The sequence below is a fragment of the Lacerta agilis genome, chromosome 7 (genome assembly GCF_009819535.1).
Source record: "Lacerta agilis isolate rLacAgi1 chromosome 7, rLacAgi1.pri, whole genome shotgun sequence".
Classification (NCBI taxonomy): Eukaryota; Metazoa; Chordata; class Lepidosauria; order Squamata; family Lacertidae; genus Lacerta; species Lacerta agilis.
In genome coordinates, this window is record NC_046318.1 from 27,950,528 (window position 1) to 27,965,429 (window position 14,902).

Here is a 14,902-nt window from a genome sequence, read left to right on the forward strand (position 1 = left end):
TGCACAAGACATGTTTGTGCAACAGGATTTCTTTCACACCTCCACATGCATTCCATCCCTCAATCTGTTCCAGAGAGTTTGGAAAAACTGCAGAAGAATGTTGGAGGGTGGTGTGCAGGGGGAGGAGAGGAAGTTCCATTGCACAAGCAGAAGCATGAACAGTATAAGTTTGCTGGATACAACCCTATGTTTGGTTGTTTTCATTTACCCACCTCAGCTCCATTGCCTTTTCCTAAGCAGTCTTTAAATGGAAATCAAATAATAGCAACAATAACAACTAGGGAGACGTGGGTGGAAATACCTACTCAGCCTTGGTACAGCTAACTGGTTACCTTGATCTAGTCATCACTTCTCAGCCTAACCTTACTCTGAAAGTTATTATGAGGGTGAAAGAGCAAAACCTTGAAAAATATAAAATGGAACATCTTTAATTGAATTCATGTATTTATTTTTCTTCCCCTCTACAGAAACTATATATGAAAGCTATGTATATGAAAGACACTGAAGAAAAAAGCAGATAGTCCTCGTAAGAGGTTGAAAATTATGACTGTTGGTACTCCTCCCATCCCTGATTGATTTGAGTACTGTGGGAATCTGAAAGGAACTCTAAACATCTTTCTTTTCACAAAGAAAGAAAGACAAAGCAACAGCCTTTGTCTGACATCACCACAAGTGTAAAGCACATTGAAAAGAAATGACCAGCCTACTTCCAGAAGATACTGTGGAGTCCCAGGGCTCAGATGAGCTTGAATGCAAAATCTGTTACAACCGCTATAACTCGAGACAGAGAAAGCCTAAAGTACTGGAGTGTTGCCACAGAGTATGTGCCAAATGTCTTTGCAAGATCATAGATTTTGGGGATTCTCCTCAGGGAGTCATTGTTTGCCCATTCTGTAGGTTTGAAACATGCCTGCCCGATGATGAGGTCAGTAGTCTTCCTGATGACAACAATATCCTTATCAATTTGGCTTATGGAGGCAAGGTGAAGAAGTGCCTACCAGACAATCCCACAGAACTCCTGCTGACTCCCAAAAGGCTGGCCTCTCTCGTTAGCCCCTCTCACACTTCCTCCAACTGTCTGGTTATAACTATCATGGAGGTTCAGAGAGAGAGCCCTCCAACTCTGAACTCAACCCCTGTTGTGGAATTCTACAGGCCCACAAGCTTTGACTCTGTTGCATCTGTGCCCCATCACTGGACAGTGTGGAACTGTACATCCTTGCTCTTCCAGACTTCAATTCGAGTCCTAGTTTGGTTGCTAGGCTTGCTATATTTTAGTTCCTTGCCTTTAGGGATCTATTTACTGGTATCAAAGAAAGTCACCCTTGGGGTAGTCTTTGTCAGTCTTGTTCCCTCGAGTCTTGTTATTCTCATGGTTTATGGCTTTTGCCAGTGTATATGTCATGAGTTTCTGGACTGTATGTCTTCTTAATAGCAATTGCAATGAAACATGTGAAATTGCCATAGATGTAGCACTGTTAACTTAAATTTCTTGTTTGTATTTTTTATTTTTATCCTTCAAGGAAAATAGGAGTGCTGACAAGTTTTGTGGTCCTTTTATTATTTTAAAGGGTAATTGAATGGTTGGTTTCTTCTGCTCTATCCTGTATTACCAATGAATAAACAAATAACATTTTTTTTAAGTCTAAGCAATAGAAAGAGGGTGAGGCAAGTACAACCACCTAACTGGGTGCCTGATCCTATGCTGCAGTAACATTTTCATTTTCAATAGATTATTCATATAGCAGAATAGTTAAGATTACTGGAGCCATTTCAGAAGAAATGCCTGTTAATATTCTAAACTGTCTCTTATTTACGTTGGTAAGTAACATTGCTCTGGGATTTAATTAGCTGTGACCCTCTACTGATTAAGTCCCACTGAAACGGGGCAAGAACAGAGATTTAACAAGGTAATTGGACATTTCATCGGTGCCTCTGATCTTTAACATGCACAAAGAAAATAGGTGCTACCATCACATCAAAACTTGTTGCCAGGCTTCCAGACAGTGAAAGAGACTGAGGAATGGATGGTTGCTTTTAACTAACCGAATAGGTAGAAAATTGTAAAGGAGGCGTATGCGCCACAACAATACACGGATGTATCTTTGTTCACTGTTAACATTTCTTCTCAAATCTGTTTTTGATTAAAAGCATTACAAAGCCTTACCTGTGAATATCTTCTGCATGCAGAAATATGAAGAGCTGCTATTTTCCTTGTGCAAGAAAAATCCAGCTGCATCCTGAAGAGTCTGTTCCTTGTTTAGTATGCCCATAGCTTGTGCACGGTCTTACACAACCATGCACATTTCTTATTCTGCCACTTGTGGACCTCTGGATTGCAGTTGTGGTGTTGTCATATGCATAAGCTAAAATAATAATAAACAGATAGAGGGTTGTTATAAAGTGCTTAGGTTGGTTTAAACTAAGCTTTGCCTAGAAAACAGGTTGGAAGAGGATCACAGCCTTGCCTACTTAACCTAATAATTTTGAACTTTTTATGAGGCCATACAAACCTCATGCTTTATACAATCGAAACCAAATCTCGTTATAGCAATTCAAAACTGTGGTTTCAGTTTTGCAACATAGTGTCACTTTTTTTTTTTTACATCCAAGATGAATGACGTATTGAAGTGTGAAAATGCATTAAGTTGTATAATTGTTTGCCCTATTATTTTATTTTAAGTAAGCCAAATGATATTAATATTTAGAAATCTTTAAGGACTTCATAAGAGGCATATCATATAATTTTGGGGATCACATGCAGCATGTCATGGAAGGAGAAAAAGCAAGTACCGGTAGTGCATAATAGCTGATGCAGGAAATAACTGGTGGGATTCAATTAATAAGTCCCATTAGGACTACCCCCCCCCCCAAAAAAAAACCCTGTATTTTACAAAAGAAAGCACTCAAAGCACATCTAAAGAAGTGTTAGTTTTGTCCATTACTAATGGCTAGCATTGAAAACTTAATATTTCTTAGAGTGATCTGTTACTACTACTTTAAAGTGCTTGCAACAAGGCATGGCCAGCACCAGTAAACCACATAAAGTAACTAATTTGTGACTCCATCAGATACGAAAAAGTCCATCCAAGAAAAAAAATGTTTTATAATGTCTGTAATGTTTGTATAATTTGTTTGTGTGCATACATGTTACAAGAATTTATATATTTGTAGGGAATTCACATTTAAAATTGTCCAAGCTATACTATCTCCTAATAAATGAGTTCTTGACGTAGGATGGAATGTAGGTATAAATGTGTATCATTTCTGTACATGACTGTGTACTGTGCTTGTTGTCATCTCTGATGTTTCTATCAGTCTGTGTTTAACCTGTATGTTTTTTTAAAGATCTGCTATTGATGTAGTACACATACTTTTTATGTTTTAACACATGTCAAATGTTTATAATGTCTACTCAGAAATAATACTTGATCTTTGTAATTCATTCCAAGTGCTCAAAGTCTTCACATAGCCTCACAACAACTCTTTATGTCCAGCACTGTTACAGTATTATATTACAGACTGGGGAAACAGGCAGAAGCTGAGAAAATAATGACATGCCTAAGACCACCTCATCACCTTGTTATTATAGTTCTCTCATTCTGCCCCCAAATAGTTCCTGAAGCATTGTTTTTTTAATAAATAACTGTATCAGCATTCCTTTCTACAAACTGCATAACTAGTTTTGAATAGCAGAATGAGTCAAAAGTCCTTCCCTTTCAATTTCATTACTTCCTGTGAGATGGCCTTTGAATTGTGTAAACAAACAAATCTGAAGGCAGAGGTGTGTTCAGATGCTTTTATCATGAGATGCTAAAATAGTCTTTATCCAGCATCATAATCATAGACACTGCACAGGTGAGACATACAGTGATATGGGATCGGAATAGAGAGAAGGGAGTAAACTATTACCTGTGCACTGAAGTCAGAAGTCTGATAATATGAATGTGAGTATAGGGGGGAATGCTCAGAATCCTTGATATACTGCATAGTCTTAAACATTTTGCCACCTATGACAGAATAGTGTTGCCATAGTTGCCACTGCAATACCAGCCTGATGACATACTCTGAAATTGCAGTGAACACTTGACAGAGCGAGCCTTGTTTGAGTTTATCACTCTGTAACTGCAATGTGAAGTCATGAGTTGGATGTGTAACACAACCACCAGAGATGCAGCATCAGAGATGGAGCTTTGGTTTCAACTCACATCACCTCAAGCACAATTCTACCTCCGTTATTAAATGCATATTATAATTGTAATGTATTGGTTCCATTGCACTCATGCATCATCCACCTTTGGGTGCATACAGACATACCTTACAGGAGCCAGATTGTTTTTTCTGCTGTGGAATAAGCTTGGCTCCTCCCTGGACCATACATCTATGGTTCCAAATGCAGCACAGATCCAGGCAAATTTTAGATTCAGAAAGGAAAACTCAGGTGCCTGGAATTTTAATTTAGTTGAATGTTTATGCTGCCCTTTATGTAAATAACAAAAAGAGCCAAACCAATTTTTCTTGACATGAAACACCATTCTGTGTAGGGGTGGAGGGTGTAGCTTCAAAAGGATAACCCTTCAAAACTGCACAACAAGCATTGTGTTAGCAGGGGCCATGTGACATGAGATGCCAATGGTATTGAACCCGGTCATATAAAACCACAAAGCAGGTATCTGATTCTGGTCCAGCTCTGCTTCAGATGGCCTTCGCCTACTTGCCAGTCTCTCAAATGCCTGGTTTATTGTTCTAATGTCTTGGTAGTTTGTTTTTCAGAAGTTTGTTCCTAGAGGGGCCAATTAGAAACAGAAAAGGGAAGGAGGAAGCAAGAGGAGGAAGAAAGGCGTTGGAGGGCAAAAGAAAGAAGACAGAAACGGTAAGAAACAAAAAAAATGAAAAAGCAACTTGTTTTGATTTCAGTATCTGCCTTCTGGGTCCTTGTTATGAAAACGGAAATAAATTGATATGTAGTAGAAAGTCATTATTTAAAATATAAATAAAAATTATTGGTGGTGGAGGCTCGTGTATTTACAATAACAAAGATCTCATTCCCACATAAGTGACTGATGGACAAAACTTTGATGCGGTGAAATGTGCCTTAGGTGAAATTGGATGTCACCAGTTGAGTTCTTCCCCCAACACTGTACAAAAGAATTATACTCTACTCAAGTACAGAAAGTGGTGCACATCTCAGCTGGAAGTCTGGGAAAAAACTGAAGGGCAACAACATTGTGAGAGTGAGTAACTTTTTGCTACTCCTTGTAGCACTGTGGAAGAGCAGAGTATATATACACAGAGACAGAGAGAGAGAGAGAGAGAGAGAGAGAGAGAGAATATATATATATATATATGTGTGTGTGTGTGTGTGTGTGTGTGTGTGTGTGTGTATGTAAATATAATATTAACTATAGCATTTCCCCCCCTCTTGGTCATGTGTGGTATATTTCCATCAACTGTGCTGATGTCATTATGACAGATTGAACAGAATTTAGCAAAAATGGAAGTAGAGAATTCCTTGTATCCATTCCTTCAGCTATGACAATTTTTGTATTCTGCCACAATCTGAGTGTTTTTGCCTAGTCTGGTGTTTAAATAAAATAATTCAAGCCACTGGCTTTCCCCCAGTTCAATGGAGAGATCTATGGCACAATATTATACAATATTAAGTGACCAGAATATGCTATTCTTTTTCTCAATAGGAGGCCCATACATTCTAAGTGACACTACTCATTTTATTTAAAATGAAATGCATTTTGTGCATTTCCTTGTTTTCAGGTAAAAATGGTGCCGGGGGGGGGGGATGTCAGGGAAAACCTGGATGTCTATTTTGGGTGGAAGTTCCCCCACAAAAGCTCAACAATTTGGGTAGGTTTTTTTAAAAAAGCTGAACACCTGCGGGTGTCAGGAATCTTACTTTTTGAAATATGGCTCCCCTAGCAGACCATTGCCCTGTGATCCTTCTGCCCATACTTGCTTTTCTCATTAAAGTCCCTTGCAACCCTCTATTTTTGACTAGCAGGGAAAAAGAAATGAATAGTACCGATGCATAACCTTAGTGGCAGACTTCAGAAAGAGAGCTCTCAGCAAGGGAAACCAGCAGCAGCTCAAGCTGTGCTCCCTTTAAATGATTCCCCCGCCCCTGGCTGGTTGACATTTAATCAAACTGAAAAGGAGGGGGAGAGCCTCTTACCTCCTACCTTGACTGACTTGAGGCTTGATTGTGCAAAATTGAGGAAATCATAAGAAACTGCAGGTGGTCAATGCAACAGAAAATCAGAATCTGCTTAAGCAGATTCACCTGACAACTTTCAAACTGCTTAGCTATTGTGAACAGCAACACAAGACACTAACTTCCTCCCAAAAGGTAAGCTTTGGCCAGGGGTCCAATTGGTAGAGCACAGGTTTTTCATATAAAAAGAGCCCTGCTGGGTCAAGCCAAAGGCTCATCTAGTCCAGCATCCTATTTTCACAGTGGTCAACCAGATGCCTATGGGAAGTCTACAAGCAGGACTTGTACTGTCAGCATCTAGCCTTCAGGGGTCCATGGTTCAACTTTTAGTAGTTATTTTTAAAAGATCTGTGCGAACGTTTATATAATTTAGGAGAGTTTAAACGATCCCCTGTTTGAGTTTATGCAGCAACAAGCGGGTTGCTAACTCGTTTGAGTCCTATCAATAATTATACCTTCCTGGTTGATAATCCCTTTCTGTCCCTCTTAAAGAAAACACAAATGAATCTGAATTATAATAACATAAACTACTTTACTATCAAATTCATTCAGGTTTACAGAGTTGTTCCTGAAGGCAGGCTTAGGTTACATAACAGATTAACTATATACTAGATAGTAGTGAGTCATGAGCAGTTACCAGTTAACACTCCTAGCAGCAACCGACCAACCGACCAAGTGACAAAACTGCCTGCCACACAGAGGCAGTTAGTCCTCTCTCGGAATGTTGGATTTGACTAACAGCTTTATATCCCACAAGATCTTGGTTGAAATAGGACTGGGACTTATCTTTATCGGAGACCCTGGAAAGCTTCTGCTGCAAATAACAATGGCCAGGGCAGGCAGGCGGGGACAGGCAGGTGTGTAAAAAAATGAAGCCGGGAGAAGGGTTAACCTCCTTCCCCCTGTGTTGTGGTCCAGCTGGGAAATTTAAAAAAAAAAAAACAGAAGGTGAATCTGAGGCATGGAATTCAAATAAATATTTAATGTAACTCCAGTCAGACCTACTCATCAGGTGGACCAAACTGAATCATCTGTGGTAAGGTCCCACAGTTCTATAGGGAGTTAACTACCATATTTAACGCTCCATAAGACACACTTTTTCCCTCCTAAAAAGTAAAGGGAAATGTTTGTGCGTCTTACGGAGCGAAGGCACTGGATGGCAGCGGGATCCCTCGGCTGCCGCTGCAGTCGCAAGCAGAGGGATGCCTCTGCCACCGGAGCCAGGGCTCCCGTCAGCGTTTAAGCGAATCTCCCTCTGCTTTACAGTGAGCAAGGGAGAAGGGAGAAGGGGCGGGGGGCGGGGAGGAGGAGGAGGGTGGCGATACCGACGCTCCTCCTGCTGCCACTGTTTCCCTTTGGGGAGAAGGGACTGGGGGAGCAGGAGGGGGAGCAGGAGGGGGAGCAGGAGGAGCGTTGGGAGGGCTTCGATTCCCTCCTCCTTGGCTCGCTTTGGGGCAGCGGAGCTCCTCCCAAACCTCTGCAGGAGGAGAGTGATCCCTGCAGAGGCTTGGGATGGAAGCTCCCAAACCGCCCAGGCTTCTGCAAGCGGAGCAACAGCCTCTCCAGGGCTGAGCCGGGCTCGTGTGCCTTGCCTGCCTGCAGGGGCAGAGCAAGGGGCGGGGAGGGGTCCGCCCCGGGTAGTGCCCTGGGGGTGACACTCAGGGCGGGGCCCCACCCCCTGCGATTGCTGCCTCCAGCCAGCGGCGAAGAAAGCCGCTGAAAGGGGGCGGGAAAGGAAGACAAAGCAGGCGCTTTCAAGCACCTGCTGTGTTTTCCTCCCCCCCCCCTTTCAGCACCTTTTTTCGCCGCTGGGCTCCCTGGGCGGAGCCGGGGCATGGAGAGGGGTGGGCCTGCGAGGAGGGCCTCCTCACGGGCCCACCCCTCTCCATGCCCCGGCTCCGCTCAGGGAGCCCAGTGGCGAAAAACACCACTGAAAGCGGGAAAGCCCCTTTTCAGCAGCTTTTTTCGCTGCTGGGCTCCCTGGGTGGAGCCGGACGGGCCAGCGAGGGGTGTGTGTCACACCAGCCACAAGTGTGACGCCCCTCCTTGCTGGCCCGGGTGGAGGCGTCATGCGCACGGAGTGACGCCCCGCCCCCGGGGGTGCCGCTTGGCTTGCTGCCCCTCGCAGCCAAGCGGCTTGCTACGCCCCTGCCTGCCTTCCTGCCTGCCTGCCTTCCATGGTCTCCTTTAAAGCAAGCAAAGCGACAGCCCGGCTCAGCTCCGGAGAGGCTGTTGCTTTTGCCCCCCCCCCAATCCCAGCTCTGTCCACCCTATAACTCTGTCCACCCCTGAAACATTCCCAGAATCTGCCCCCTTGCCCCTGATGCCCTCCCTAAATATGCCCCACCCATCCCATAAACCTTCCCAGAATCTGCCCCCTTCCCCTTTTTATCCCTCCCAGAATATGCCCCTCCCACCTTAATTCCTCCCTGAATATGTCCCCTCCCCCTGAAACCTTCCCACAATATTCCCCTTTCCCCCCTGAAACATACCCACAATACGTCCCCTGTACGAGACCCTTTCTTTCCAAGCCTTCCCTCTTAACCCCTGCCCCATCCCAGCTCTGTCCATCCTATAAACTGTCCACCCTGAAACTTTCCCAGAATATGCCCCCTTGCCCCTAAATATGCTTGGGGGGGGGAGGCTGACACCAGTTTGAAGAAGGCACAGAGAAGGCGATGGAGTGCGAAAGGTCAGACAGTACTTGAAGGAGCACCCCCTCCAAAAAAAGTGACCCCCCCAATCCTTCAGATTTTTTTTCTTGTTTTCCTCCTCTAAAAACTAGGTGTGAAAAATACGTTAAATCTGTGTTTTGCTGTCTTTCCAGGACTTCAAAAGCAAAACAAAAGACCGTGAAAAGTGAGTGGTTCATTGAACATCCAGCCAACAATACATGATCGGTGATCTGCATTCCAATTAGCAGGTAGTAATAATAATGCCACTTTTCTTCCATGAAGCTCAAGATGGCATGCATGATTCTCCACCCCAACTCATTTTATTCTCACCTATCCCAGTGGTGGCGAACCTATGGCATGCGTGCCAGAGGGGGCACTCAGAGCCCTCTCTGTGGGCACACACTCCATCGCCCCAGCACAGAGCCGGCAGAAGGCAAGGACGTTACGTTGAGTCCTCAGCTCAACTTGGGCAGCCGGAGTGCCATGTGCGCAGGAGCAGAATGTGATGCCCGTCAGGGCGCCAACTCTCTCTAAAACAGGGGTTGCAGCTATTCTTTGGCCCAAGTTCGTTGTGCCCGTTTGTGTGAAGGCTTCTGGAGCATATTGTACAATTAGTATTTTGTGCGAGCGGGTTGTGAAATAGCACCGGCAATGATTATGGTGGGCCCTCAGTTTCGGATGCAGGGCAATAAAGAGCCGAAATCCCCAAACTGGTCTGTCTGCTGCAGTGCCTTTAGGGCTCCTTTAGCTCAGCCGCTCAGCGTGGGATGCCCAGACCGTGAAGGCGGCCTCATGGCTATGGAGGCGCAAAGGGAAGCTCCGGATGGGGCATTGGTCCCATTTGAATATGTGACACTATCCCCAAGCAGGCGCTCATGTTGTTTAGTTGAGTAGAAGTGCCTCGGATCCGTGCAGAATGGAGCCACAACCCCCAAGGCGCACATTTTCACTTGGGGAGCCTCCGCTGTGGGTCAGGAGGGTGCAGCGCTCTATGCACGCTCAGAGGCGCACTGATTCATTGGTGGGCCGCCGAGAGCTCCGAGCTCAATGCTCTTGCTTTCCTTTTAATTACACATGAAAGGGTGGTTGCTATTGGAATAACAGTGTATAAGGAGGGAGGTTTTTCCCTTCTCTACCCTGCCAGCAATCACCCCCTCCACCAAAAATTGGGGTGTGCAGCTATGTGGCTTTGAGAAAAATGTTCTCATTGGTGCCAACACAAACTTGTTCCCAAGTCTCATAGCCATACAGAGGGGTTGGTTTTCAGGTAGTCACTGTTAAGGATAAAAGGGGGGCAGTCCTCATCTTCTTGTGCACTCAGTCACAGTAATAATTGCCCCCCATGCCTGTAATTAATTAAAGAAAAACAAGAGCTATAGCTGCATGCTGTGTATTAAGCATAACACGTAGTTTGCCAAGGCAGAGTCAAACAGTAATCCATGGATCGTTCAAGTGTTTGACAATCATCTGTTTAAACAATATTATTTCTTTTCAAAAATCAGCCAACTAGCAATTTATATATGAACACTAGTGATACTGTTCAGACTTGGGCTGTGTTAATTTTTGATAGCTTTCCACCACAGGTGCTTAATTGCTGCTAAGCATAAACTGATTTTCTTAAATGAAACATGTTAATATTTCTAAACTCTTTCTAATATTGCATAAGCTTTTCCTAAATGCTAGCTGCTGTTGACATCAGTTTCAGCAAATATATTTAGCACAATACACTAATGTGTTGGCGGTAAGCCTCTTAATGAGTCTTAAGGGAGCTTTCTTTGATTTGTTTTAAACTGCAGTCACAACGAAGAGAACAATTAGCTTTCAAAGATACGAGCACTGCAGTACTTCCTAAAACATGTTCCTTGCCACTTTAGCACAGCCGTGTAGCCCTTGCAGCTCAATAAACAGCTGATTATACTAAGGATACAGTAAAACTAACCTGTACCCATTGAATTCTTGTACATTCTACACATTGGGCATGCCTAATCTAGCTGTTATGCAAGATGGAATCAGCTGTCCCTTCATCCTTTTAATGAAGGTGAGTGAAAGTATATAGCATGTTGACAAACACACAGCATCTATAGGCTAGGCTTTAAAACAAGGGACCCCTATGGTTTGGGGTCTCTCTCCTTCCTGCGTGTTGTGAGTGGGGATTCTGTTGCAACAGTATTTCAAATAAAGATCTGGCTTAATAGCCGCCTTACTTGGTTGCAAGTCTCTCGCTTCTTCCCAACCAGCAGAGAACCCTCCCCAGGAAATTCTGAGTGCTGGTAGAATGACTCAGATTGGTTCTCCCTGGTGAGTTTATAACACCAAACCTACCTAAAGATTCCAGAGATTGAATATCTGCCTCTGTGCATGTAATCGGATATGTGTTTCTGAGAGCCATCTAAACAAGTCACTCCTTTAAATAAATATCAGTTCTTATAAATTGATCCTGACTGTGGTAGTTACAGATAAAAGCAACCATGTACAGCAGGGGGTGGGGAATTTTTTTTCTGGCTGGCAGATCATATGCTTATATCCCCCCCCTCCATGGCAGGCGGACAAGGGTCCCCCACCTGTCAGTCAACTGGCATCACACCTTCAAGTCCCAGTTGTGTGGACTTCAAAGCCAACACAGCAAAGGTTTTCATACAAGCGCCCAAGAACAAAAACTCTACACTGAGTCCATGGGGTGATAGCAGGGACAGTAACAGTGGTTTTGGAACAAACAAAACCACACAGAGCCCTGCAGAGTTCAAGCTCCCTTTGCAGCTCCTGGCCTTCCAGTTTTAATCAGCACCTGTGAAATATACTCTGAGTCAAGTGTGATTTCATGCTCTTTATTCAGCTCATAGTAGTGAGGAATGCAGTTTCCCCAAAACGTTTGCTTTATATACACTATTTACACAATGGGCCCCACGTGATTGGCTAATTCCGGGATACTCCTGTATGCCAATCGGGTTGCGGATTCACTTCCACCTGGAGCTGGTTTGGGTGGCTCCTGTGGACCAATCAGACTGCTGCATTTTGGATCCTATTCAACTCAGTACATAACAACCTGCTAAACACTTTCTGGTTCTTTGGTAGCAATCATCAGTTCTTGGGAGTTGAACTGAGATCAATAGGATTTAATTTCCACATGCATGAAGACACTACTACAGCCTCCACTTAATGAGGCTTATAGGGCAAACGGGCCGTGCTTCTTTTCGCTAGCTTGGAGATTTGGGGCCTGTTTAGCCACACATTTTTTTTTTTTAAAAAAAGGCCTTCCCTTCCTTTGTTATGAATCTTGTCTTTCAACCAGGGACAAGAGTGAACGCTGACAACTTGAAACCTGTCAGTGTTGGCAAGGTTTTGCCGATTTGGGAGTGCAGAGGGGAAAGTCACTCCAACACTGTTCCTGATCAGGCTGATGCAGCAGCAGTAGTAGAGAAAACTCTCTGTGAGCAACAGTGACAGCTCAGCAAGTGATTGGGTGAGCCATCAGTTCATAGCCCTGCACATCTTTCCTGCGCTCAAACTGGTGACAAAGGGATTGTTTAGCAGGCAGACAGCTATTGCCCACAGCAGAGCCTCCATTAGTAAGCTGCTGGTGACTTCAGCCTCATACTTCCAACCATCCAAGAAATGTAGAAGCAGCATTTTAATCATCGCTCTAGTGAAGCAGCTGAGTGCTAATTAGATTGTGGTTTATGAATTTCAAATTCAAGGAAGACTGCCTAAAGCTGCCATTCTCTCCCTGCATGACTTCATGTCTCTCTCCTGCTTCTGCCTGTATGCTCACCAGGCCCATGGCTGGGGCATTGACATTCAGGGGGCAGATGGCACAAAGGGGGTATAATTATATTGATGGAGCACATGCCCTTGGCTAACTACAAAGTCTCAATCAAAAATAATTGAAGTATTGTAACAAATATTTAACTGTTCCAAAGTTTTACATCTGAAATGCAATGGTTCACTTTAGGGGATTTTAAATTGTTGTTGTTCAGTCGTTCAGTCGTGTCCGACTCTTCGTGACCCCATGGACCAGAGCACGCCAGGCACGCCTATCCTTCACTGCCTCTCGCAGTTTGGCCAAACTCATGTTAGTAGCCTCGAGAACGCTGTCCAACCATCCCATCCTCTGTCGTCCCCTTCTCCTTCTGCCCTCCATCTTTCCCAACACCAGGGTCTTTTCTAGGGAGTCTTCTCTTCTCATGAGGTGGCCAAAGTATTGGAGCCTCAACTTCAGGATCTGTCCTTCTAGTGAGCACTCAGGGCTGATTTCTTTGAGAATGGATGGGTTTGATCTTCTTGCAGTCCATGGGACTCTCAAGAGTCTCCTCCAGCACCATAATTCAAAAGCATCAATTCTACGGCGATCAGCCTTCTTTATGGTCCAGCTCTCACTTCCGTACATTAATTTTAAATTAAGGAATATTATTTGGGAAGAAGGGTGGGATATATACTAAATAAAAGCTGCACCTATTGACCTGCACATGACAATTGCCAGCATTTGCATGGCCAGCAAGGTTGTAGCATTGATCGTATTTGCATCCCACCATTTCCCCCAATGAGCTTATTGTGGTATACATAGGCTGAGTTATACACACTGTCATTGAATTGCTTGAGACTATCCAGTGAGCTCCAAGCCTGCAGGGATTTGAACCTGGGTCTTCTAACATCCAACAACAAATGCCTAAGAAGAGCCTTTGGCAACCTGGTGGCCTCCGTATGTTTTGGACTCCTGTTTCCAACATGATGTTTGCCATGGAAACATCAGTTGTTAATAGGCAATCACTTAAGTAAAAATAAAACACTACACAACAGTGTTTAAGGAATAAATTACATGTGAATGGGCGATCTTGGATCTCACAGCATTGAAAAAAATTCTTTTACTCAAGTGTTGTTATGGAGAGCTTCAGATTGGCTTTGGATATAGTGGGTGATTGCGGCATTTAACATGTTCTCCCCAATAAGAGGGAAGGGGAGCTTGGTGCACATAGAGGGCATTGTGAGGCAGTGCTGGGGTACAAGCACAGGAGGGAGCAGTTAATAATTATAATTACATCTGCAGCCCACACTTTGTACTGCTGGCCACCCAGCAGCTGAGTGCTTCCATGGTGTTGAGCTAGCAGTCTTTGTGCCTCCCCACCACCTCACCATTCCCCCCAGTAAAGGTGCTGGATTTCCTCTGATACCTCATGTGGTCTGCCATCTGAGCTAGTGCTAAGATCCTCAATCCTTTTGATGCAGACAGCAACATTTTCAAGAGATGTTGCTGAGGTGTACATACTTGTTTCCTTTGTCTCACTATCATCTCACATCAAACTGATTTGTCTGGCATTTGAAGTACTATAAACAGGCAAAACCTATTTGACGGAGACCATCGTGGGATATATATTGTTACACTCCACTCCATTCTCTACGCAATGTGAGAATCCAGGGGTTCCAGGCGCTTACCCGGGCTCTGTGTTTCCTTTTGAAAATGAGGCACAGTGGAGACTGTGGTGTCTTTAGGATATATGGTTTATTGGCACTTATATACAACCTGAACCTGTGATGGAGGGCCTTACAGCATTAACACTCCAAGAGGGTCCTGTTTCTCCCATTGCTGCAGCCTTGGATTAAAAAAGAAATCAAACATGGCTCTGACTCTCTCTCTTGCTTGCTTACTTTAACAGGCTGCCACCCCCCACCACCACCACCACAAGCTCTCCTCCCAGTCAACTGCTATCCTAAACAACTGTTCTCCTTCAAACACTGGCCTTTGTCCTGCTAACTAACTCCTGAGGAGGGGCCCCTCTCTCTGAAAAGATTCCTAATGGCTCATCACTTGCCCTTTGTTCTCCTTCATGGTCCATCTTAGGCGATCTCTTGAAGCCAGTCTGGCTTGACTTTACCTTGCTAAATCTAGTGTCTGACACCCAGGAATTAAAGGAAAGTCATCTCTTCCTCTTCCTCTCCCCCCCTCAATGTATACCACAAGCAAGGATGGCTCTCCCGCGTACCATGTTTGGGTCTCTGAAAAATACCA

At 44.2% G+C, this 14,902-nt stretch overlaps 1 protein-coding gene across 1 annotated transcript; it reads left to right on the plus strand.

Moving 5' to 3' along the window:
- Positions 1–479: 479 nt before the first annotated feature.
- On the plus strand, positions 480–2,166 carry RNF182 (ring finger protein 182). Its single transcript, XM_033154650.1, has one exon. It carries the CDS (start codon positions 695–697, stop codon positions 1,430–1,432), a length of 738 nt encoding a protein of 245 aa, XP_033010541.1. The 5' UTR covers positions 480–694; the 3' UTR covers positions 1,433–2,166.
- Positions 2,167–14,902: the final 12,736 nt, after the last annotated feature.